At 38.8% G+C, this 27,129-nt stretch overlaps 1 protein-coding gene, 1 long non-coding RNA gene and 1 pseudogene across 3 annotated transcripts; 2 read left to right on the plus strand and 1 right to left on the minus strand.

Moving 5' to 3' along the window:
* Positions 1-1,785: 1,785 nt before the first annotated feature.
* LOC104587347 (serine/threonine protein phosphatase 2A 57 kDa regulatory subunit B' beta isoform) lies at positions 1,786-18,466 on the minus strand. Of its 2 annotated transcripts, none has more exons than XM_010244910.3 (3): positions 18,220-18,466; positions 16,768-18,045; positions 1,786-2,446 (listed from the first exon to the last, which is right to left on the minus strand). In XM_010244910.3, the coding sequence occupies exons 2-3, from the start codon at positions 17,974-17,976 to the stop codon at positions 2,120-2,122; spliced, it is 1,536 nt and encodes a 511-aa protein (XP_010243212.1). In that variant the 5' UTR covers positions 17,977-18,045; positions 18,220-18,466; the 3' UTR covers positions 1,786-2,119. The 2 variants fall into 2 exon arrangements, with proteins under 2 accessions (XP_010243212.1, XP_088753700.1); XM_088897574.1 differs by lacking the exon at positions 1,786-2,446 and adding an exon at positions 13,522-13,980.
* LOC109114011 (putative pectinesterase/pectinesterase inhibitor 41 pseudogene) lies at positions 3,351-4,346 on the plus strand (annotated as a pseudogene).
* Positions 18,467-22,376: 3,910 nt separating the features above from the next.
* Positions 22,377-25,832, plus strand: LOC104587346 (uncharacterized). The gene is made up of 3 exons (XR_733580.3): positions 22,377-22,958; positions 23,686-23,762; positions 25,641-25,832. It is a non-coding gene; the product is annotated as an uncharacterized LOC104587346 (long non-coding RNA).
* Positions 25,833-27,129: the final 1,297 nt, after the last annotated feature.

A 27,129-nucleotide genomic window follows, 5' to 3' on the forward strand; every position in this document is an offset into this window, starting at 1 on the left:
GACAATTGGGTTTTTAGTAAACCATCTCAAATTTGCATGGGAACCCAAATGTGAAAGTGATTGGAGATGGATCAAGAAAATAAAGTGTTGGAAGAGATAAATGCTTGAACAAGCAACTAACCTCAATACAGATAATAGGGTCCAAGCAATCTCCATTCCAATACTGCAATATTATAAGATTGGATGATTAACATATGAAGATTGGGTTGTGGTTATGATAAGGTTGAGATGGATTATGATTGTTTAGGATATAATTTGATTTGAATTTGTCTTTCAGTATATAAATGTCTGATGTATTTCTCAGATTCAGTAATGCAATTCATCATTCTTCTCTGAAACCTAAACCGTACATGGAAACAAAAGACACGCTTATTTGGGGAGAGGATCCAAGTGGGAATTTTTCTATCAAGTCAGTGTATATAGGTTGATTTCTACGAGTGAGGAACCAAGCATAGACGACGATTAAAGAATTATAAAGAAAATCTTGAAAATTAGACTATGTTTGGTTTGAAGGAAAAAGTAGGGAAAGGATGAAAAAGGAAAGGAAACCTTTAGAAAAGGTAGGGAAAAAGAAGGGAAAGGTAAGGGAAACCTATACAAGATTTGTAAAGGTTTTAACTTTTCCATCCTTTCCCTACATTTTCCTTAAAACCAAACATAGCTAATGTAATTATGTAAACCAAAAATAAAAATTTTCCTTTGCTTACTAGTTCAGGGAAAGGTGCCAAGTAAAGCCCTCCTACAAGGATCCTTCAGTCATGTATTGGTGGCAAATGATGCATCGGGAGAAAATTGAATGAAAAATGGAGAAATATTGGGAAAAGGTGGCTTTGGAAGATGCTAAGTTCATTATGGATTATCTGAAAAATGTAATAACACCACAATGGAAATCAAGTAGTTTCATGAATAAAGCGAAGCCAACCAAGCAGCAGACTGGCTGGAAAATGAGGCTAGAATAGAAGGGCTCCCTTTCTTCTAGCTCTAGGGAGGATAATAGGCCTTGTAAAGAGTTGTTGTATTTTGCTTCCTTTGATTCCAGAGGCTCGGGCTCTCCTCCAGGCTTCTGTAGCTTGTCTCTACTACCAAAAAAAATGGGGGTTAGGAGAGGAATAAACCCTTCAAAAACTAATAATTGTGTTGGGGAGATATTTTTGGATTAATGTAGATGGAGGCTTTAAAGAAACCTCAGCTGGAGCTTTTGGGGTGGTGTTGAGAGATACAAGTAGAAACCTTGTTGCTGCGAAGTGTGGAAAAAAAACCGGGCTGTTTCTCCTTCCAAGCTGAAATAAAATCTTGGAAGGTCTTTGTTTTGCTCTTAAGCTGGGTGTAAACAACAAGCTGGTAGTGGAAACTGGAAAGCGACTGCTCTTTCATCTCATTTCGTGTTTGCTGAACAAGTCTAGCACTGTAACAAAAGACTTTTAGGATATCTTTTGTTTTCGTTGATCGATCTTGTAATGGAGCAGCCCATGCAGCCCTGCCTGTCATGGGTATGCTCATTTGGTACGAGATTAGACTGTCTCCTAACTCCCAAGTGGTTAGACGACTAGTGAAAGGATGAATGTTCTATTAGTTTGGTAGAGAATACTAGTTAGTGCTAGATTTTGTTTTCTTTGTTTTTTCTTGAGTCAGTGGTAGGTTGTTTGGTCTAGTTTCTGTGTTTTTGTTATTGATCCTCTGCTTTGTATTGTTGTTACTCTGTATTTCAATGAAGCCATTTTTTAACCAAAAAGGAAATATTAAATGCCAAAGACAGGAATAATTGGTAGTTAGGATCCGTAGAACTGGAAGAAAGGAAGAAAATACTGATTTGCTTACATCTCCAGATTCATGACCCTTGACAAACTTCAGGAAACAGGTGATTTTGTGCTACAGATTACCTGTTTGAAATGAAGACAGATTCAATACTCCCCTTTCTTCAGAGAAAATTTACTAGAAATCTTCACAACCCATTCATAATCTGCAGCACATTATCCACATATTTTTGATACAATTTTAAATTACACCATTCTCTTGCTTCTTTGATAAGCCCAGTGCGAGATCTAAAAATGACACTAGAATGGAACAAGGACATCATCACCCTTTAGCCCATCACCTTTCAGTTCCAAACCCAAATTAATCAGTTAACCATAACCATGTCCTCTCCCCCAGACTTTGCTGCAACAGCTTCCAGTCTCTTCCAAGTCAATTCTCGCTGTTCCTCCAATTCTTTAGCATTTGCCTCTTTCTCTAGATATTGCCTTTGGCATTGCTCATATAGCTCCTTATCCATCTCCAAGAACATCCTCCTCACATTTTCTGTCAGCCCATGGACTGCCTCGTTCCAATGGCTCTGTATGTTCTTCTCAAGTGCCTCATAGATGACTGGGAATATCACGCTGCGGTTCTGGGCAATCAAACCCACAATGTGTTCATTGTTCCACAAGAAGAGGGCTCTTTCTGCTACCTGTCATGGAGCTTTTGTTTTAGCAAAAATACTTAAAAACATATTTGGTACTACTCCCAAGACAGAAAAACAAGAATTCCTAATCAAATCAAGCAACTTGACTTACAGAACTTGATTAACAAGGAAAAATCACGAATAAAGCATAGCATGCATATGCATAAGATGTAACCCAAAGAAAAAGAAGACCCATCAGCCCATATCAAAGGGTGAGCAGATGATTGACAGGAAATTGAACACTGTTAGAAGATTTATATAAGTAAAAAAGACTAATTGTGCAGTTCAGGTTTTGAAAGTCTTTGCTAGATTAAAAGGGGGGATTATTTTGTATTAAGCCTATCAAGAAGGTGAAGAAAGCAAAGAAGGGGAACTTGAGGAGCAAAGCTATTCCCAGTCAAGAATCCAAAGCAGCAGAGTCTTCAAGCAAATTTTGAGATGTTTTCAGCTGGAATTTTTGTGTTGTTCTTGTGGCTTCTGCTGGTTTCACCGTTTTAGTGGGGGTGTGGAGTCTAGTGAAGTTTGTGTGTAGTGGTTTTGTTAGTACTGTGTTAACTTCTCTCTTGGGGTGTTTGTTTTTGTTATTTCTTTGAGGTGAAGGGGTTTTGCCTTTTTATCTCCCCTCCTTTGTATTTTAATGAAATGATTCCTGTTATTGATAAAAGGGTAAATTTTTTAAACTACCCTTATGGTTTAGCTAATTGACCAAGTGTATCCTTACTGTTTGAAAATTGACTAGCACTACCCTTACTGTTTCTGACAATTGACTAACTCTACCCCTGTCGTTAGCATCCATTAATGCTCCGTCACAATTTATGCACATGTGACCCCATGTGACCTATACAATTTTTTTAAAACCCAATATTGCCCTCGTACCCTGAGCCCCCACTCTCTCTTCTAATACCTCCCCCTCCGCCTCTGTCCAGCTGTGGTTGGACAAGGGTTCGTCGCAATAAATATAACACTTCGCAACACTGCCGGAGCAATCAAGCATCAGGCGGTGGCGGTTCGGAATGGAGCAGACTTGTCAACCTTCTACAGCTGTAGCTTCGAAGGCTACCAGGATACCCTATATGCCCATTCCCTCAGGCAGTTCTACAGGGAATGTGATATATATGGAACTGCAGACTTCATATTTGGAAATGCCGCCGCTGTTTTCCAAAACTGCAACATTTATGCCCGGCTGCCGATGCAAGGACAGTTCAATGCCCTGATCGCCCAAGGCAGAACAGACCAAACCAGAACACCGGAATTTCCATTCAGAACTGTAATATCATGGCAACTCCAGACTTGGTTTCTAGCAATGGAACTACAAGCTCTTATCTAGGACGACCATGGAAAGAGTACTCTAGGACTGTCTATCTGCAATCTTTCATTGATAGCTTCATAGATCCAGCTGGTTGGATAGCATGGTCTGGAGACTTTGCACTGAGCACACTCTACTACGCGGAATACAACAATACAGGCGCAGGATCAGTGACAACGAACAGGGTTTCGTGGCCGGGTTACCATGTGATAAACGCTACAGATGCTGCCAATTTCACCGTCTCCAACTTTGTGTTGGGGGATGACTGGTTACCTGCCAAGTTCGTCGCCATATTGCAGGAATTCTCGAAGCTCTTCGGGGCTTTCAACCTGGGCGATTTCATTTCTTGGCTTGGCAGTGCTCTCGACGATCTAGGCTCCGTCGAATATGAAAAGATGCAGAATCTTGGTCACTCTGATGACTCCAGGCAAGAGCAGAGCAAGATTGAAGCTGCTATTCATCAGCGATGATCGGTATAAGTGGAGCAGTGGCATAGATGAACGATCCGTTTCCGCCATTTCTAGAGGCGTTAGCAAGCCAAAGTTGGGTTTGCCGAGCAGCGATGATCGGTATCTGTTTGCATCTGCAGATTGAGAATGGAGAGAAGAGACCAGAGAGGGACAGAGGCGGAGGAGGGGGAGGGGGAGGTATTAGAAGAGAGTGAGTGGGGGCTCAGGGTACGAGGGCAATATTGGGTTTTAAAAAAGTTGTAAGTGCTGAAATCACTGAGTTCGGTGTTTCTTTCCCCTATTCTCTGTTTTATTATGAAAATTTGAAGAAGAATAAAGGGTAAAATAGTCTTTTTTGCCTTTCTGTTAACGGATGTTAACAACAGGGGTAGAGTTAGTCAGTTGTCAGAAACAGTAAGGGTAGTGTTGGTCAACTTTCAAACAGTAAGGGTACACTTAGTCAATTAGCAAAACCATAAGGGTAGTTTAAGAAATTGACCCTTGATAAAAAAAAGGGGTGTTCCCCTTTTACCTCCCCTCCTTTAAATTTAATCACTTAGGTAAGACATTTATGACTTTACAACAAAAAATACAAAATCTGAATCACCAAAACTTTTAAATGTTTATTCATCTTTTTACTTTTTTTTTAAGTTTAAATCACATGTATTTAAAATATAAATACATGTATTTAAATCTAAAATTTTCAAAATCAGAAGACACTCAAAATCTAAATCACACATGTAATACTGTACCAAAAAAAAAATCACACATGTAATCATAGGCCTGGAATGAGGCCCAGTCACAGGCCTATATTTCAGGCCTGGGCCCAGACTAAAGCCCTCAGCATAGGTGATAAGCCTGGCCTGCTCACCCTTGCTCTCTTTGGCTTAGAGCATTCATCTTGAACCAAACCTCTTTTTGTTAGTTTAATACTTACATATACTGATGCACCTAATAAGAACCATCTCATTCCTAACTTCCTACTTCCCCACTTCATATCTAGGAATGCCACTAGATATGACGAATTGATGTAATGTAATTATAGAACAAGGTCAATGCAGCACGTCCTAACTGGTTGGTGCAAGGCATTTTTTTAGTAAACTAAAATTTATTAAAACAAAAAAAGAAAATACAAGAAAGGTGACCAGAAGTCACCAGAGAGAAGAAAAGAAAGATCTACACTGCCCACAATCCGATATTCCAGAATCTGAAATACTACCACAACTGAGAAAAACCCCACATCAACTGACCCAACAAACCAGAAGACATAAATTTTGCCCTCCCAATCCACAACCTTACCACACAAGACTTCACGAATTTCACCTCACCACTTATAGACCAATGATCGCAAAGAGCCAAAGACACAACTCCAAAAGCTCTCCCAAATAATCCCCATTTCAACCATTCGTTACTTCTCTTGCAAACATTCGTTACTTTTCTAAATCAGGCCTAATACCAAATAATCCCCATTGGCTTGGACATGACCTCCTTTGCTTCTCTTGCAAACATTCGTTACTCTTTTACCTTCTAATCAGGCCTAATACCAAATAATCCCCATTTCAACCTGGAGAATGCTTTTGAAACCGGAACAGTGAGATGATTTTTTCTATTTCTCAAATGTCTCACTGCATTAGGAACCTCTGCAATCAATAGGATTTGCATTGATCCTTTCTAATAAATAACAAAGAAAGAAGTTATGGAGGCTGCACCTTGAAAATGAGAGTCATGGCATAAATCTGTGATAAGCACTCGTGGAATGATAGAGAATGGCTGGGATGCGGGGTTACCACATCGGCCATGGAAGGCTATTCATGGTACCTTGCTGAGATTTCTAAATCATATAAGGTATGATGCTTGCACTAGAGATAAAATCTTTCTGGGAAGACATATGGGTGGGACTCTCAAGGACCTCTTTCCATCTGCCAATTCCATCTCCACTTATAAGAGGGAACCAATATCAAAACTTCTTTCAGTCTCTTCTTTTTCTGGTGGTTTTAATTGGGATTTAGGGCTATTTTTTTTTCAAAAAATTGGTAAAAATGATAAAGGTTCGTGAAATTTGGTAAAATTTATAAAGGTTCAAAATTTGAATCCTTCTCTTAGATTTTCCAGAGAGAGAGAGAGAGAGAGAGAGGATCGGTACAAAATTACAAAATCATCAGATGATGGCAGAAAAAAGATCACATAAACAAGCAAATACCCAAAGGAGTTATGGTAGCAGCTACATCACCACCAGCAGCGGAAGAAATTCCAACTGAATGGAACTGCTTTTGATGGACCACAGAAAATAGTTGATTTTTTTTATCATTACAGAAAGTAGTTGATTTCATCTTTTTGCTCAGAATGATGAAGCTGAGAGAGATGATAATCATTTGGGTGATGGCACCGTAGGTTCAACAGTTGATTGGAAGTTTTGCTCAGCAGCTCCAATCAAAACAATGATGCCTTCAAGTGATGGTGCCCACTAGATCTGCTTGGAATGATGGAGCCGTGGTAAGAAAACAGAGAGAGAGAGAGAGAGAGAGAGAGAGAGGCCTGACCCTTTTCCCCTGAAGCTAATGGGTCACTTGACCCATATTGACCCACTATTTAAATGGGTGGGTTTTCAAGCGGGTCGGTCAAATGGGTTAGGGTCAAAAAGCCCTACTCCATTCCCTTTGTCCTTTCCCACAAAAGAAGAGTGGTCTAATCCCATTCCCCCTAAGGTAGGAGCTTTTTATTGGGGGCTGTACCATGAGAAGATTAATACCATGGATATTTTACAAAGGAGAATACTGAATTGGTGCTTATCTCCAAACTGGTACATCCAATGGTGAGACATGCTGCCATTTACCAATCTCCCGTTCATTTATTTCTTGCATTTGGGAATGATTTTTCTCTCTTTTTGGGTGCAGTGGGCATTACTCTTGAGTGTGGCTAGTCTATTTAGTTCTGGAACTTTATGTATGACCAAGAAAAATAGGAAGAATTATGTGGAGAATCACAAGAGAAGCAACCATTTGGATGGTATAGGAAGAAAGAAATGCAAGAATTTTTAAGGAGAGGGAAAAGAGTAAGGAAGCAGTTATTGAATGTATTATCGCTAGGGTGTTGCATTGGGTCAGGACCATTGATTTATTTGCATCCTTTTCATATGATGATTTGAGAAGAAAATAGAGGGAAGTGACTGCATCTTCATCAAGGAAAACAAAGGTCCCAAGGCTATGGACACCACCTGAAGGAGACTTCATGGCAGAAGCCTCGAAAATCCAGATCCATAGGAGTGGGCGGAGTCTTTAGAAACAAGGAAGGCCAAATTGTAGCTTTGTTTAGGCCCAATTGGTTTTGGAGACACTATAAGGGCTGAGCTCCTTGTGGCTATCTAAGGAATCCAACGTACAAGAGATGTGGAGTGGCACAAATTAATCATAGAGGGTGATTCCATGGTCATGGTTGGATGGATGATGGACAATGAGATAGCAACTTGGTAATATAGGAATGAGCTAAAGACGATCAAATGGCTGACAAAAAACATGGAAATAAAAGTTCAATGGGTGCAAAGATTGCAAACGGACTGGCTGATTCTTTAGCCAAACAGGGGGGGGGGGTACTTTGTATTGGGTTCAACTTTAGCTACTCACTGTACACTTGGGGGAGGTAGCACTCGCTGCCTATCCAAGGAATTGCTTGTAATGATGGACATTATGATTTGATTCTTAATAAAACTTCTTCGTAGTTACCTATCAAAAAAATAATAAAATAGAAACTAGTAATATAAACCCACAAAATGAATAGTTTAGTTTAATAATGTCTACTTTGTTATTATAATCTTGAAATAAAGAATACAAAAGAATTTCATAGAGCCATGTACAAAATAACTAAGTGCTTAAGCAAGATGATCCTTCAAGGGTGCCTTGTGGCCTAGGTGTTACCTTGACAACTATGAAATAATAAAATTTCTAGCAAGGTAAAAAAAAAAGAACCTTTATGGAGATGGCAACCCTGGTTGTAAGGAATATGGTAGTGTTGTCCAGATCTGATAGACACCAGAGGTACTCTCTAAGTCTTTTTTTTTTTTGGGTACTGCTCTCTAAGTCTTTATCTTGTATAGGTACTGTCTCTATTTTTCTGTTCTTTTAGAAGGTGATGTCTTAGAAGGTAAAAGCTCTAAACTAGTGAAGAATGTTGTGATAAAAGCATCTAGGAATTTACTAATTTAGAGATACAAATCCATGAAAAGCATGCACTATGACGGTTTAACGACAGGTTGCCCTGGCCATGAATTTTCTTTTATATAAGATAAACACTTCACAAATAAGGGTCAATTTATGGCACCAGAAACCCCAACCCTGAAATATAGTGTAGAAATGTAAACGGGCATCTGAAAGCTTGCCCTAACAAGCAGTATATCTTGACTTTTCTAAGAAACAGCTACAAGCAAAAGGAGACACCCTTTTCTAATCCTTAATCTTTGCATACAGTCTGAGAAAATAGCTCATTCAGAATAGCCTGTTGTGCTACATAGATTGGCTTGCATTTTTGAACTGGGGCTTATTCTGATTTAAAAATGGGTTATAAACTCCCCTTTACTTTTCTCTAATTCTCTTAAACATACCCTTACTTTTCAAAACCTCCAGAGACCCCCTGTTAGAGAATTTTTATTATCAGCTACTTAGTACTTACCTTCCAGCAGGTCACTGTTAGCAACCATGACAGAAGTTATCCACCTAGACCATTAATTTTTTAATGAGCAAACTATCCCTGATTGCCCAATTCATAAATAATCTGGAAAACAAAATCAAGTACTTAACTCCTATTAAATAGAAAGTTAAATTAATTATTCCATTGTTTTAGTGACATAGCAAGCAATTTGGATTCAGAGCCAGAGGCAGGGGAGTCTCAACTCTCAAGAGGGGGAGGGGGGGGGGGGTTTGGACTCAGCAAGGCTTTTCTTTCTCTCTCCTTCTCTTCATTTTTTTGTTAGTCTTGTAGATTTGGAGTTTTGTATCTGGTCTAGAGTTTTTTTTTTAGATGTAGTTGGTACATCAACAGGTCGACCCATTGAGCCATCACACATGGAGGTAGCAGAACTACAGTGGTGGTAAAGTGATTCAATCGAATGAAGGGCTATGGCTTCATTGCTCTGGGCGATGGTAGTGAGATCTCTTTGTCCATCAATCACCTACTAAATCTGAGGTTATAGGAGCATTGCTGAAGGAGAAAAAGTTGAATTCATGATCGAGAGAGGGGATGACAGCAGGATGAAAGCCACAGATGTGACTGGCCCCAAGGGGTCTAACATCCAAGGAAGCAAAAGAGATAGTTATGGTCGTGGTGGCAGTAGAGGTGGATGTGGTGGTGGGTATGGCTTCAGAAGTAGTGGTAGTGGAGGCAATGGTGGCAGGTATGCTGGTGGAGGAAGCAGCAAAGGAAGAGGTGGTAGTGGGAGAAATGGTGGTGCTGGTGTTTGCAATAACTGTGGTGCCTGAGCACTTGATGAGGGTTTCAACAGGGAAGATACAGTGGAGGCAGTACTGATGAGGGTGGGAACTGCTACAGTTGTGGGGAGAAAGAACATTTTGCCAGAAAACGGCATAACAGTTAGACAAACTGAATTAAGGAAAACATTGTTTGTATTTTGGGTTTTCCTACCTTCTTTGTACCACACTGCTTCTCTCTCTCTCTCTAACTTGGTCACTCCTTTTCTAAATATCAGTTGCTTCCTGCGTTAAGTGGTAAGTTTGTGATTAAATTTATTTGACATTCAATCCTGTCATTATCTTTTTTTCTATAGCATTGGTCCATTGTATCAATTATTTTCATATGTATGCTAGAGCTCAAGAACAACTTTTTAACATCAAGATGTCAAGGTTGCTGATGGTCATCATTCCACCCAAAGGGACTGTTAATTAAAGTTGTCCACAGCCGGTGGCAGCTGTGCTTGAGGGGGTAGAATAGTAATTTTGCAAAAACTGTCCATCTTCTAATGGCAGATCTATGACAGGGATCTGTGGAGGTTTCAATAAAAGGTCAGGGCATGTTTAAGAGAATTGGAGAAAAGTGAAAGGGAGTTTTAGATAATAACCCTTAAGAATTTATGACTTTCAGTCTATGATTCTTTTCTGCTCTTGATAACTAATGTTCAAAATCAGAATTACATGAGCTAAAAGGCATAAGGAAAAAGGAAGGATTAATATCCAAGCATTTCTAGGAAGCATAAAATACAACAAGACCAGCCCAAAAAAGCATCAAAATAACATAAAATCGTATGAGAACAATAAAAAAACACTTAATACACCATATACTCCAATATAGTGACCACATTAGTTATCCTTGGACCAACTGTGAAGTTGTGAATGCAAAGGGCGAAAGGAGCTTCTGTGAAAATCACTGCTTATATCCTTCCGGCTAATCTAACAAGCAAAACCGTTACAACATATTGAAGTTATATTTGAGCCCACATACCACCAATATTACAAAACACTGTGGCAAGGTTCAAAGTATTGGTGCTTTGTACCTAGTGCCTAGTGGAAGCCTTGTTTTTGGTTTTTTTTTTTCAAAAATAGGTCAGGGGTAGGTCTTAGGCCTGTCTACCCCCTGAAATGGGTCAAAAGGCCTATATTTCCTGTTTTTCCCCCCATCAAGATGATATGATACGCCTGATGTGGGGCATATCGTGTCGAAATTTAGAACCTTGCTTTGTGGTAAAGCACAGAAGTTTGTTATCTAATGGACCCAAAGAGCAGAAGTTAGAACTTTTGAGGTTGTCTGCTTTTAATGATGTAAGAATAGTTCAGTCGAACTAGTTTCAGAGATAGAGAGAGAAGGAGAAGGAGAAGAAGAAGAGAGGAGAAAGAAGTGTCGAATTGAGAAGTCAAAAAGACTCCTAGCCGACCATATTTTATATATCAAAAGCAGTGTACGAAGTCAAATATGCCCCTACTTAAGTAATGGGACATGTAATTAACATAATACTTAAACAGAAAAGACTGAAATGCCCTTCCTTAGCCGACTCTAAAACTCCCCCTCATGCTGGAGAATATATATCATATAGTCCCAGCTTGTTACATATATAGCTCACTCTTCCCGAACTCAACCCTTTTGTGAACAGATCTGCCCACTGATCACCTATTCTCACATGCTCTGTACTTATGACACCATTAAGGACTTTTTCCCTTACAAAATGGCAATCTACCTTTGTGTGCTTGGTTCTCTAATGAAAAATTGGATTGGATGAGATGTGAATTGCAGCTTGGTTGTTACAGTATATATTCATGGGTTTACTTATTGAAAACCCGATTTCCTGCAAAAGATTTTTCAACCATACTAGTTCACATGTAGTGTGTACCATGGCCCTGTATTCTGCTTCTACACTACTCCTTGCTACAATAATCTGCTTCTTGCTCTTCCATGTCACTAGATTTCCTCCAAGAAAAGTGCAATAACCTGTAGTGGATCTCCTGTCCAATATTGAGCCTGCCCAATCTGTGTCTGTATGGCCAATTATTTCAAGACCACCTCCTGGCTTGTACAGTAACCCACGGCCTAGAGCCCCCTTCAAATACCGCACAATTCTAAGAACTATGTCGCAATGAGGAATTCGAGGGCTTTGCATAAATTGGCTTACCACACTGACAGAAAATGAGCTATCAGGTCTAGTGATAGTTAGGTAATTCAGTTTTCCCACTAAACTTCTTTACCTTCCGGGATCATCAAATAATTCACCTATATCACTACCCAACTTCACATTCGGTTCCATGGGAGTTTCAGCTGGATTAGCACCTAATAGTCTTGTTTCTTACAATAGGTCAAGAACATCTTTTGTCTAAAAGTGATCTTGTAGAAAGACCTTCAGTCTATCAATCCCAAGTCTACCACTGCCAGTAATGACTATGTCGTCCACATAAACTACTAGCAAGATCTTCTCGGCTTCAGAGTCATAGCTAAATATTGAGTGGTCAACTTGACATTGTCTCATTCTGAACTCTTTCACTACCTCACTAAATTTTCCAACCCAAGCACAGGGAGACTGTTTGAGCCCACAGATTGCCTTCTTGAGCTTACACACCTTACCATCCTCCCCCTGAGCAACAAACACTGGTGGTTGCTCCATGTACACTTCTCCTCTAGAAGATCACCATGGAGTAAGGCATTTTTAATATTGAGTTGAAACAGAGGCCAATCATTCATGATTACTAAGGAAATCAACACACGTACTGAGCCAATCTTAGCAATAGGGGAAAATGTTTCCACATAATCTACACCATAAAGTTGAAAATACCCTTTGGCAACTAAACGGGCTTTCAACCATTCCACTCTCCCATCTGGTAGATAATTAACAGTATACACCCATTTACAACCAACAACATGCTTACCTAGGGGAAGATTGGTGAGTTCCAACGTATGATTGTGATTAAGGGCAGAGAGTTCCTCTTCCATAACTTTATGCCACCCTGGCGAAGTAAGAGCCTCCTGAACATCCTTAGGTGTAGATACGGAGGATAATAGATAAACAAACTTGCGATGGGAAGCGGAAAGGTGAGAGACAGAAACATAATTGGATATGGGGTACAAAGTGCAACTACGTTTACCTTTCCGCAATGCAATAGGAAGGTCAAGGTCAAAAGGCAACTTGAGTGTGGAAGAAACTGGATCTGCAGACGGAGTAGAAGCTGGAGGAGGTGCTGGTCTCTGTCGGTGAGTATACACTTGACAAATTGGTGGCCTTTCAGTAAATTCCTGCATTGGGGGAAGTGGAGACTCAGTCACAACGGGAACAACAGGAATGGGATTATCAACTGGAAGAGGAAGATGAACCTCTTTGGGAGGAGAAATATCGAGACTTGAGATGTATGACACAGACTCAAAGAATGTAACATCATGACAGACAAATGATTTCCAAGTAATGGGATTGTAGCATTTATACCCTTTCTGAGTCCTAGAGTAGCCAAGGAAGATACACTTAATGGAGTGTGCATCCAACTTGTCTAGACCAGGACCAAGATTCTGAACAAAGCACACACACCCGAAGATCTTGAGAGTCAAGGGATATGGAGACAAAGTGGGAAACAAGATAGAGAACGGAGAATGACCATCAAGAATGAACGAGGGCATGCGATTAATTAGAAAACAAGTAATAAGTATTGCATCACTCCAAAAACGTTTAGGAACATTCATATGATAAAGAAGAGACCGAGTTGTTTCAAGTAGATGTCGGTTCTTCCCCTCAGCCACCCCATTTTGTTGAGGGGTGTTTGCACAGGATGTCTGATGAATAATGTCATGTTGTTCCAAAGATTGCCAAAATGAAGAAAATACTCTCTGCCATTGTCTGAACGGAGAATTTTAATTGAAACACCAAATTATGTATACACTTCAACATGAAACTTTTGGAAAATGGAAAGTAATTCGCCCCTTTCTTTCATTAAATAAATCAATGTCATTCTTGAACAGTCATCAACAAAAACAACAAAATACCTGTAACCATTATAAGACTCAATTCTAAGTGGACCCCAAATATCTGAATGAACCAAAGCAAAAGGACTCAACATGCAACTATCAACTCTAGGATTGAAGGAAACCCAATGGTGTTTCCCATACTGGCACGACTCACACTGCAAGGAAAACAGATGACTCAATGACGAAACAAGTAGCTTGAGAGCTTTAAGAGATGGATGGTCGAGTCTACAATGCCACTGGAGAGGAGTAACAGAAGTTTGAAGTGCAACTGTAGAACCACCACCGTCAAGGTAATACAATCTACTGGCTTCATGCCCTCCACCAATCTGTCTCCCTGTCTTGAGATCCTGAAAAACACAAGAAGGGTAAAATGTGATGAAACAATTGAGGGATTTGGTTAGTTTACTAACAGACATAAGATTAAAAGGAAACTTGGGTATATATAAAACAAAAGACAAAGAAAGAGATGCAATGTCAACATTACCGATACCACAAATGGGGGAAGTAGAACCATTGGCTAGGGTAACATTATGTGATGTGGAGGTCGGAGAAAGATAGGAAAACACACCTAGAGTCCCAGTCATGTGATCAGAGGCTCCAGAGTCAATTATCCAGAGGGAAGGTTTTGATGCCAGGCAAGCCATACCTGAATGAGCAAGGGTGGCAGTATTCTGACGTGAAGTAGAATCTCTCATACTGTAGAAGGTGTTGGATCAACTGGCTGATTATCACTAACTTCACTACCACCAACAGTTGCATGATTAGCCCATGTGGAGGGTGGACCATGCAGATCATAACGGAAGTTAACTGTGTGTCCATCTCTTCCACAATGTGTACATTTCCTAAAGTGTTTACTCTTCCTCCATGGCCTCCCCCTGAATCACGACCTCCACCATTGCTACGACCAAACATAGGGTTACCACCTCCTCTGTTCCCATAAGCTCCTCCTCGAGTTCCAACAAGTGTTGATCTGTCAGGAGGTATGGTAATCTCTGTGGGACCAAAATAGATCCTACAAAGACGGGCAACACTTCCCCTATAGTAGGGAGGGCAGATCCACCCAATATATGTGCTCTGATAGGTTCATACTTTGATTTCAGCCCCACTAAGAATTGGGTAACATCAAGTTGTTCCCTTTGTTGTTGCTGAATTTTGGCATCTGGAGTTAAGGGATGATAGACATTAAGTTCATTCCGAAGATTTCTCATACTGGCATAACATTTTTCAAGGGTCTGATTTTCCTGTTGCAAACCGAAGTACTCCTGATAAAGCTGATAAACTCTTCTAGTGTTGTCTTGTCCAGAATAGAGTTTCTTGGCATGCTCCCATATATCCTTTATTGTGTCTAAGAACATGAAGTTAACATTGATTTTAGGCTCCATACTGTTCCACAACCACGTCATGATTTGAGCATCCTCCTTCTCCCAATCATTGAAACCCAGAGATTCAACAGTAGCCAGTAGGTTTCTCCTCCCGTACATGTTTTATTTTCTTCTTAGCCTTAAGAAACACTTCCATCGACTTAGCCCATGGCACATAGTTTTCACCGTTGAGTTCGATGGATGTCATCTGCACACTTAAAAAATCAGAGGAAATCATCACACTTGATTTATGGTCACCACTAACATCTCCTATTGACGCCATTTCAACCTACGAAACTGGTTCTGCTTGAACTAAAAAAAAATCAGTCCCAAACACTTCGACTATTACCGTACAGTGTCTCTTCATCCAATCACCACGATCCTTCCCTAGCGTACATTCGGCCACTTCTGTGAACATACAATTTCATAACCACCATAAAAAAAATATCCCTCTTGAAACTGCTCAATAGAGGGTTCAGACCACCACAACTACAACCACACGACCACCAAGGCTGTCACGCATGGTGATAGTAGTCCAGAAATTTTCCACTAGGGCTGCCGCACTCTCCCTTCACCTGTAACTAGGCCACCATAACCCTAGGAACGCCTGAATAGGTTGCCGCAAACTTCTGGGGATTGCTGCAACCTTCTCCACCACTTACTCCAGATTGGGCAGACCAGAAAAAATAAAAAAATAATAATAATAAAAGAAAGGAGGAAAGAGGATCTGATCGAATGAAGCTGTAGTCTTCCTTTCTCCTTTTTAGCAGCGCTCTGATACCATGTAAGAATAGTTCAGTCGTACTAGTTTTAGAGATAGAGAAGAGAGAAAGAGAGAGAAGGAGGAGAAGAAGGAGAAGAGAGGAGAAAGAAGTGTCGAACTGAGAAGTCAAAAAGACTCTCCCAGCTGACCATATATTTATATATCAAAAGCAGTGTACAAAGTCAAATATGCCCCTACTTAAGTATGGGATATGTAATTAACATAATACTTAAACAGAAAAGACTGAAATGCCCTTCCTTAGCCAACTCTAACAAATGGAAAGCTAGATTTTTCTCTCTCTGCACTATGGATCAAGGCTCAAAGTATTGATACACCCCAATATGTTGAAAGGGGTGCATCGATACTTTGTACCTAGTGGAAGCCTTTTTTTCCCAAAAACAGGTCAGGGAGTAGGTCTTAGATCTGCCTACCTCCTGAAATAGGTCAAAAGGCCAAAAAGCTTGTATTTCCTGTTTCAGACCCCCACTGATATGATACACCCAATACAGGGCATATCATGTCGAAATTCAGAGCCTTGCTTTGGATCCTTGTAAGATAAATAAACAAAGAGACATTATTGATAAAAAACAAGTAGGCATCAATATGTAATATGCAAGAAACCAGCAAAAAATGAAGAAAAGCAGAATTAATAGGATAATGACATAAATAAATGAGGCATGAAGAAAACATACAGACTTGTAATGAGGATAATTCAAATCCTTATTAGGTAAGAAAGAAGAAATGAAATTGACATTCTTGAATATTCAGAATGATGGTTTGACCAGAACCATTGTTACTTTGGGCTCAAAATCATCTTATAATTTCCACATAAAACACTGCAATATCATATCCATGCAAGGTATTAGATTTATTTCTAGTATGCTGTTGATTTTCTACTTGGATCATCTAACAACCAACATTCTTTGTGATACACTGATACCAATAGATGAACTCCATGTCAATGAATTGCAAACTTTATGATTTAAAAATAAAAAAAATGCAATCCAAACCTGGAAATGCGAGCTATTGAGGCAGCGTCCTATTTGTCTAAAAAGAGGAACCATGCATCGTTGAAATTCTGCCGATTGTGTTAGCTCCAGCACTTCTTCTAGCTCTCCTAGAAAGAGAACCTCTTTCTGACAGTTGGTGACGGGCCAGTACTTCAGTAACCCCCTTATGACAGTATCCGTCAGTTTATAATCCTTTTCAACAAACTGGGTAATGCAGTATGACAACTGCTGGTGATACAAGGCAGCCGCTTTAGGCTTGTGGAGTGGAATAAGAGCCCGAACAAGGAACAACTTATGTTCCTCCTTCATTGGCAGGGCAAATCCATTTATTATGCTACCAAGAATCTCCAACAGCTCGCCGATTCCACTGTGTCTCTCTGTCTCAAAAATAAAGCGGTAGAAGATGTTGTTTATTGCCTTCCTTATAAATGGGCGATGCACCATGAATTTCCCATAAATTCGATGGAGAATAGTCTTCAAATACTCCCGCTCACGAGGATCCTCGGAGTCAAAAAGATCCAGGAGTTTCAAAACAAAAGAATGATCTATGTATCGCTTCGCGATCTTAGTATCCGTGTCAGACGATACAACGTATCTGAGAAGCAGTTCGTATACAATCTGCAAGTGAGGCCAGGAAGGCTCAATATACGGTTCCTCTTCTTCTGGGTCAGTATTTTCAGCTCCCGTGTTCTCATGCGAAGCTGGAGGCAAACAACGAAAAATATTGATAGAAATCATCCGAATCATTTCTTCCTGAACATTCTCAGTAATCTTGCTAGAACCGGATTGTATGAAATCTACAAGCTCAATAAGAGTCAGTCGCTTGGTCTCCTTCTCCCGAATGGATTTCAATGTATCCGAGAAATCAAAGAGTATACAACAAATCCTCAGCTTCCGAAGAAATAGATTCTGTCGCTCAGAGACGGGGACATCTCTGAACAACGGAAGCGTCTCAACGATTACTGGCATGGATTCAACAACGCTCCCCCGCTCCGAGCCGGCGCCATTTGCCGCCCCACCTGACTGTTGCTGAGAATTGGCAACAGAAGAAGCATCGGTAGTTCGAGAGGCATGGTTTACTGTAATATTCGACGTCGAAACGGATCCAGAATTCCGATATGCGGAAGCACCGTGCCCAAATACAGCAGCCTCATTGGCATCCGACTTGGAGACCTTCCGATGCCCACGCTTTATTATCTTGTGAAACATTTCTAACCCGAACCCTGGATCTTCCTCTGGCTACTAACGTCAACGTAATTCAGTGAATCAAGCAATGCCCTACGAGATTGAAATTCCAACAAAGATCGCAACTAATTGAGAACAAATTCAAGGAAACAACCCTAAATTCTGAAAACAATGATGTCTTCATTCTCGTTCTAATGTCTGAACAAGTTATTATACAAAACCAAATACAGGCAGATCTAAGAAGGTGAACCAGGGGAAGAAAGGTACCGATTTTAATTCAAGTAGTCGAGAAATCCGACCGCCGAGAAATGGTAAAACCGAAACCATCTATAGAACATTGCCGGAAAAACCAAATGAGGTGGTCTCCAACGGTCAATTCATGGCTTCTGGCGAACGAACGACCGATCGACCGATCGATCAATCGAACCACCGAGCGCGCGAGCGAGCGAGCGAGAGAGGGAGGCCAGAGACGAAGAGAATCGGAAATGATAAAAAAAATACTAAAATAGAGATAATAATAGAGAAATGCCTAAAGAAGGAAAATAATAAAAAGAGACAGTTTGTTTTCCGATAAAGCCCTTGTAATATAATTTCTCGGGGGGACAGAGAAGAGAAATTCTTTTATTCTTATTTTTATTTTCTGTTTATGGCGAAAAATACTAAAACAACCCTGCTTTTGCGGGCTACGAGTTAACTTGGAACGACAGAAAACAGAGCAAGGAGATGTCTGTATATATTGACTTCCATATAATCTCTAAACGACGAATTTACCCCTCTAATGGGCTTTGACCTTGGATGGACCCAGTTTACCCAAAGAAATGTTCCAGCTTCCAACATCTGAACGGGTCTTATTAGGGTCGAGAGCCCATGAAGACACCCAGTCCAATGACCGTGACCATTTGATCCTTCCCACACGTTTTGGGATGGAATCAAGGAATGCCGAGTCAAAACTAAAAAAAAGGATGATGATGAAATCATGGGATAATTTGTACTAGTACTGGTGCAAATGTATGAGAGTGCAAATGAAAAGATGGGAATTCTATTTTAATTTTGTTTGAAAACGATGCAAATAAGTATGAATGCAAATATGTAGTGTAAAATGGTTCATGTAAATTGTAAAGTTGGGTTAGTTTTGCACTGACGAATTTATCTTCTTACTAAACAGAATTTTAGCTGTAATGGATGCAAACATGAATTTCAATAGAGCATATTTTTTTTTTTTTAATCAAAAGTCCATTTGAATGCAAATTTACTTCTTTTTTATTGATGTACTTTTACATCTTATTATCAATGTAAATATACATTGGTCTGTAATTTGTCAATACATAAATTTAATGTTGCCAAAAACAAGCAAAAGTGAACTAGAGTGCAAATTTACCCAAAACCGAGATTTACACTCCATTTGCATCATTTCCAAACACAGCCTTAGGTTTTACTTTATTTTGCTTCATGTCTTATATTTTACTTTATTTGTACTGCAATCAAGATAAAATTTGTGCCCAAATCATTTGCACTATCATAATTTTGTATCAGTGCAAATTTATTTGTCCTGCAATCAAACACGGCCTAAAAACAAAAGTAAAGTAAAAATAAAATGTCTATATACAGATCTTTTTGGGTTATTTTATTATTATACGTTTTTTATTATTAAAACCGTGAAGAAGACATTGTCAAAAAAAAAGATTGAAAAGGAGGGGAAACAGTTGGGTATGGAAGACTCAAAACCTTGGTGCACTCAACCATCTCCACCACCATTATCACAGTGAACTAGGGTTTGTTCAACCCAAAAAAATCAATAAATTAATCAAGTAAATGAGCATGATAATGTACACCATGTGGGACCCAGTTTAAGGAAAAAATTGATGGATGTAGTGTCGATATTTTGATAAGAAGATAAGGTAGGAATTTTCATTCTTTTCTCTCCCTTTTTTTTATGGTAATTAATGTACTCTCAAAGTTGAGGATGATATTCAAGTTATGTGACAAGTTTTGGTGGGAAGCCATTCTCAACACTCGCACTGGCATTCAGTATGGTTGGTGGTTTGGTCACGGTCATGATAAATAAGGGACATGTCGTTGTCACAAAAGCTTAACAGAACGGCCAAGAAATGGAAAGCCCAAGAATTCTTGGATGTATCCTTCGACAAATGGATTAAATGGGCTGAGACAAAATTATGCATAGCGAGCTGAGTAATCTATGACGAGCGAACACACTAGTGTTATATATGGAATTTATTTGGGACCCATGTTTTATGTATACGAAACATCGGCATATTCATTCTTGATAGGTTATCTAACCACTATACATGATTTTCTCTCTAACCCATTTAGATTCATAGCAAACAAGTTCATCAATTGAGATGGTAGCTATTGTCCTGTCAGGAATCAGGATAAAGGAGGGGGAGAGAGAGAGAGAGGCGATCTGACAGAGCCATATCCAGCCGGGTCAATTTGGTCCCGTTCAAGTAGGACCAAAGCCTTCAGTAGAAAGTTGGGCATATTTATTAATGGGTGGTGATGAATTCTGATGAAAAAGATGCTTGGTTTAACATTGGTTTTGTCCTTCGGATTTGTATCCTTTTCTATTTCTGTTTTTGGTAGCCGATATACAGCTAAGACCAGGCTTAGTCAAGGCTCACAAACCTTGAACTTGATGCATGATTGGCTTCTAGCTGTTTGTGCCAATCCTAAGGTGGTAAGGTCGGGCTTAGGTCATTGAGATGATGTTTTCTAACCTGAATTGTTTTCTCCGTTGCGCTTTCAGGAAAACAGGGCTCATAAAATGGTTTGAACAGCATCATTTTCTTGAAATCAATGTTTTAAAAATCGATTCAAAATTGGAACTGTTTTAGCCATCGGTTTCTGGGCCAACGGTTTGATCACCTGGTTCGAATAAATGACCTGTTCCAAATTAAAAAATAAAAAATTTAAAAGATAATTAAAATGTAAAAAACAGCCAAAAACCGTCTAGGTCAGTGGGTCGCTGACCAAGTCACCAGTTTTTGGTCAAAAGCGGGTTAGGGTTGAAACAGAACCAATTACCTAGATGGTTTCTGGGACAAATGGTCCGATTGTCTGGGTTAATGGCGGTTCAAAAACACTACTTGAAAGAAAAGCACATAAAGGTTTCATTTGTTTTCACTTACCTATAGATAAGAATTTACCCAAACAAGTGTTTACTGAGCAAAAGGTGCGTAAATAAGTTCTATTACAACGTTCTTATGCAATATGACTTACGTGGATAAAATTAGAGGCAGGAGGGAGAGATTGTTATCAAACGCATGGATAAACAATTTATTCACTTTATATAGGAGGGTATCAATTCATCATGTAATTGATACTTTTCAGAAAATTCGTTTATCATGGAACCCAGTCTAGCAACATAAAAACGTGGGTATTGTGATCAATTATCTAATTGATCAATTTACGCATCCCAAAATAATGACAAATGAACGGGCCTAACATATTCTTGCTTTTCCTTTTTCTGAATACAAAACTAGGAATGCATGATTTTGATTCTTTCTTTTTTTTTTTTGTTAAAAAGTATTTATTCCAAGCCCAAATACATTTATATTCAACTCAACTGCTCATAGTACAACTACAAAAGCAAATAGCAAAGGGGCAACCATGGTTTTTGAACTGTCATTGACCTAGACAATCGGATCGTTTGGTTCAGGAACTGTTCAGACAACCTGTTCCATTTTATTCCAAACCCGGTCCTTGGCCAAATCAATCAATGATCCATTAATTCGGGTGGTCGAAATGTCGATCCATTCAATAGTTTATGGATATTTTTTATTTTTAATTATTATTTTTATTTTTTTTATCAAAACAAACCGGACAGTCGAATCATCTACCCAAAAACAAATGGCCAGAATAATTCCATTTGCATATCGTTTTTTAAAACCATGAGGGCAACTGAAGAAGAGAAGATAAAAGGAAATATCAGAACCAAAATAACCATGAGATGCGCCACCATGTAGATATAAGCACAAATATTTTGTTCCAACAGGGAATAAAAATGAAATGCTTGTCCCACTAATGAGAGATCAATCTATTGGAAAGAATCGACCATGAAGAGCAAAATCGGAGCACCAAGAAAGGAGTAATCATTAGTGTGTAAAGACAATATAAGCCCAATATCCGTTCAGCATTCTGGGACATGGGCCACATAGAGGCCAAGAAGAGGTAATTGGGCCACGTTGGACATTTTCATCGATTTCCAAAACCACCACGAAAAATTTCCAGAATATAGGAAACACATATAAAGAGGAAATAGAGACATGTAACGAATACCCAGCAATATCCAAAAAACGCTTCACTACAAGAAAATCGGTCAAAGCGGGCGGTTTAGAGCCGGCGGTCCTTTGACCGCCGCTATACTAATACCTAAGGCGAGGTATTTTTAAGACCGCCGCCTCAATTGAATTCGAGAGCTGGCGCAGCGGTCTAAAAGAATAGATACGACAATTTTCAAAATAAATCGGATTTCAACCGGTATAATCTACAATGAACCGGTCTTCTTCATTAGTAGCCTAATGAAAAACCCTTCGGAGCCCAGAGCATCATTCTTCCCGTCTTCTTCTCTTCGACCATTATCTGTTTGTGGCCACCGCAAACCCCGACAAGGATAGTTTTGCCTTAACCTACGCCCTCCTTCCTCTTAATGTGTGCACCTATTCAGCTCAACAAACCCTATACTTCTGCTCTGTTGCCTTAAATTTGTTCCAGTGGTGTTTCTAGTAGAAGAAACCTTCTCCATCGACGCGCTTCGTGTTGGGGATATACCTGAAACACGACAAACCCCGCTAGAAGGTTGGTTTATCAGACATCTGATTTTGTGGAGCTCGCGACTTGTTTCAGGGGATATACCTGCGGCGATTGTCGAAGATGAGGAGTTGGCAGTGGACGCTGCTTGGAGGGCCCTCTCCAGGAATGGAGGGAAATATTAGGCATCGGCTTCCGGGGCTTATCGCGCCAAGTATTTGTGTGCCATTGCTGCAAAGGTATTTGATGTGTTTGTTTGGCAGATTTTCAAGTTAGTATAGTTCTACTGCCTTGACTTTGGTGTTTTATCTATTCCAGAGTTATCCGATTGGTTAGGAATCCCTTTCCGACCATAATAATACTTAGTTAACTATTACTTATGAATTTATGATCTGCCTTCTACAATTTTACTTGTATTATTATCTGGGTAAATTATGTTGGAAAATGGGAAATATTTTGCTTGGGAAGACTGTATAGTTGCAGCCTGGATTTCTTTTTGATATGGTACTTGTTGGCTTGCATGCCGAGCTTGATAGCTCCTAGAATATAATGGAACAATGCTGGAACTGCATTGGCTGTTTGGTACAAGAACTGCACAATTGTACAGCGGTAAAAGACGACATGATTATTGAAAAGTAGTTCAAAACATGGTTTTAAATTTGAGCAGAATTTCAGAAATACATGATGCGCTTTGTGGACCATGATGAATCCTTTTGGAACTCCCCATGGCAACAAAAGCTTACAAAAGAATATGTTAAATTAAAATTTCTGTAATTTGTTATTGTTTTGTAAATTTTGTTGGTTGCTTGACTGTTGTTTATTGCATATTTTGTTATTTTCTGAGCTCTTATTCTTATCCAGTATTAGCTTCATTCTCTCATAGCAGGATGCTATTACATATTTAAATTTGATGTGGTTGTTGGTTATTTCCTTTTCTTAACCTTACCATGTATTTTGTTTACATAGGCACTGAGGTTGAGGTCAAATGAGTTAAAGTTGGAGAGGCAATTGGAGAATTCAAATGCTGAGATCACTTCATACAAGTATTATCTATGTTTCATATCATTTTATGCTTGTTGCTTCTATATGACTTTTTGTTCACTCTGATCTATTGCTTCTACAGTCAAAACAGAATCATAGTTTTGAAGTGCATGGAGACATACTGTTGCAATAGCTGAGTTATCTTTTTTTCCTCATAAGGCTCAGTTTAGAAGGAGTACAAATGCAAATTTGTAGAGTGCAAATACATACAAAATAACGCAAAATACAAGGTTTTACACACTACAAATTTGCATTTGTGCCTAAGCAAATAGTAACTTGAAAGCAATTTATGATTAGTGTATGCTTGTAGCTCAACCTATCATTTCCTCCATTATACAGTATGCTTTTTTAGTATGTAAAATCTAGTATAGCATGTTTGTGTTCATCTTTGATACCTCATGGGGATTCAAATATTGTTATAATTTAGGTGGTTTGAAACTTCAAGAGTTCTTGGCTTCCCTTAAAAGCATAAAATTGTTTTCTTTATCTATTTACCTGTCATTTTTGGTTAATAGTTAACTTCATGCCTTAAGGGGCCTGCCTAGAACTCTTTACTTTGGAAGGCACATATTCCATCACAAGTCTCTTTATGTGTACTGCTATTCTGGATAGGATCCTGACTATTGATCATCTTCTCTAGTTCTCTCCAAGCGAATGTCTAGTGCCAACCTTCTGCTTTTGTGGTTAATGCTCTAAATCACTGCAGCAGCAGTGGAAACCTTTCCATTTCTGGCAGGTTCACGGTTGACATCTGGGTCCTTTATTTACAGTTATTCAATTGCCAATTGGTGACCTATACATTCTTCCTATGCTGATAGCAGAATGGCCAACTAAAGGTTTTAGAACATGAGGGAATTCTTTGGAACTTGTAACCCTTTGCTCTTGAGGCTTGCTGTTACATGGAAGATGGTCACCTGAAATGTATTTTCCATAATCTACTGATATAGGTTAAAAAACAAATATTGACAATTAGAAGAGAACAAGTCAGTGTGTGAGAAAAGGTTGTATAGGACAAATCCAAAACAAGATAAAAAGTTGAAGTCTAGAACAATGATTTGAATGTTGGAATTTGAAAATTGAAAATATGACTTATTGGCAGAAAGATTGAAATGGTGGTTAATAGGTACGAGTGCATGAGAGAGTGGCATATCTATAGAATTAAATGTTACTAATAAGCTTTATATAATGAATCCATTTCCTGCCTTCATTGATGGACTATTTCCTCCTTTCTGTCTCTGGATGAGTTTAGTATTTCCTGGAACCTATGTTTTAGGAGAGATTTGTAAGAAGTAACAAAAATTCTTGAATGAATACTTAAGGATTTGTAGCAATACTATGCTTAGATGCATATTAGATGAAATTATCTGAGGATTTTGGTGAAAAGAAATGACTAAAACTACCTTAACATGATCAGCCCCAAAAAGAGGTACTAGAGTTAGCTTGTGTCAGAATCATCCACTGATTGCATGTTGTGGAGACTTTTATAGCTAGGATTTTCATGTGGTTCCTGATTTGTTAGTAGAGGGCTCTAGTTTGGTTTAAAAAAATAAATCTTGGGCTGACAATTAGAGCAGCCAATTTGTGAAAAAAAAAGAATGCCAAAGGTAAGTTTTCTTTAAAAAAATCTTTTACAGTTCCTATACCAAACCATGTTTTGAACTACTCAAATTTAAAACCATGTTTTACAGTTCTTGCTAGAATTCCAATTATAAGTGATGCAATGCTAGTATGCCCTTATAGATGCTATAGAATATTTTAAACTACTATTGATATTCCAATTAATTGCTTAGAATTCAGCCCATGTAGATTTTAGTTACTATTCCTATCGTTATAGTTAAAATACTTGAATATAATTCTAATATATATGTTTTGATTTGTAGGTCCAACCAATATGTTAAGTGGATTTGCATTGGAAGATGTGCTGCATTATTAGAGAATTTGATTAACTTTTTTTTTAAGTTCTTGTATTATTTATATGTCAACTGAATATTGTATTTGAACAATGTCTTTTGGATATTTTAATATATAATCTTTGAATTAATAGATTTCATTTTAAATTGATTTTTATCAAATGGTTTTGCTGTATTAAACAGGTATGAAAATGCTAAATCAATAAAAAAATTCAGGTACCACAAAAATGCTGCAATTAAGCGGGTATATGCATTTTTTTTTTTGAAAAAAAATAGGTATATTGTTGACGGTCATGTCCATTGGCTTAGCTATCAACATGACCAAAAAATGTTAGAATTAACCTAGTATGAATAAAATTGAAATAAAAAAATCTAAGCTGGCGGTCATGAAATCGTTGGTTTAGCCACAAATAACACACAAGGTGGCGGTCATTTAGCATATAAGCCGGCAGTTCGAACCACCACCTAAGAACACGAGGGAGTTTGACAGAAATATAAGGCATTGGTCTAAACCGCCACCTGATTAATGTTAAGCCGCCGACTCGGTGTGACCACCGCTTCAGAGCAATTTGAACGGGCCACCTAAGGCGGCAGTCTTGACCTAAGCTGACAGAGGTTTAGGGGGTGGACTGAAGACCGCCGCCTTAGATCAAAGCTAGCGGTCTTAAGGCCTAAGCCGACGGACTGATTTTCTTGTAGTGCCTAAAGATGAGAATCCCATACCCAACAATACCCAAATAAAGGATACGTAATTAATACCCAACAATACCCAAAAAAAAATTACTTTGGTGGTCTGATACCATGTTTCATAAAGCATAAGGTTCAGAGAGAAAACATCATCAAATGGATATTAGTTTACTTGCAAAATCACTTAAAATATTCCTAATTTTTTTAAAAATTGACATTGTCATTAAACATTGATCGAAATAATTAATGCCCCGTTTACTTTTCGGTAAGTCACTTACCTGGGTAAGTGTTTCTCAAGAAAGACTTAGCAGGGTAAGTGCATTTACCTATGTTCTTTTATTTTCCATTTAAATAAGGCAATGGCCATCTTAGCCATAAAAATTTCATTATTAAAAGGGGCATTTTTGTCTCATCCGAGTATTTGCAACTTTCCCCTAGATGGGAAAGTTAATTTACCTACCTAGGAGATGGGTATCACTTATAGGAAAATAAACTTTCATTGGTCTCCACATAAATCTGAAAAATGAACATGGGTTTGTTGGTCAATGGGAATCAAAATCCCATTGACCAACTTTCCCCCCTCTCAAAACCCAAAAAAAGAATGCCCCCTAAATGTTTTAGCTTAATTCTCATTCTCTCATTTTTATCTAAGATGAAATTTTAAAATGGACAAGAATAGATAAAAATGGGTAGAATGAGAAAATATTGTTATGAGCAAAGCACTTTTTTCTTAAAAAATGAATTCTTTTCAAATTGGTAAGTGCCTTATATT

The sequence above is a fragment of the Nelumbo nucifera genome, chromosome 2 (genome assembly GCF_055504915.1).
Source record: "Nelumbo nucifera cultivar China Antique chromosome 2, China Antique-T2T, whole genome shotgun sequence".
NCBI lineage: Eukaryota > Viridiplantae > Streptophyta > Magnoliopsida > Proteales > Nelumbonaceae > Nelumbo > Nelumbo nucifera.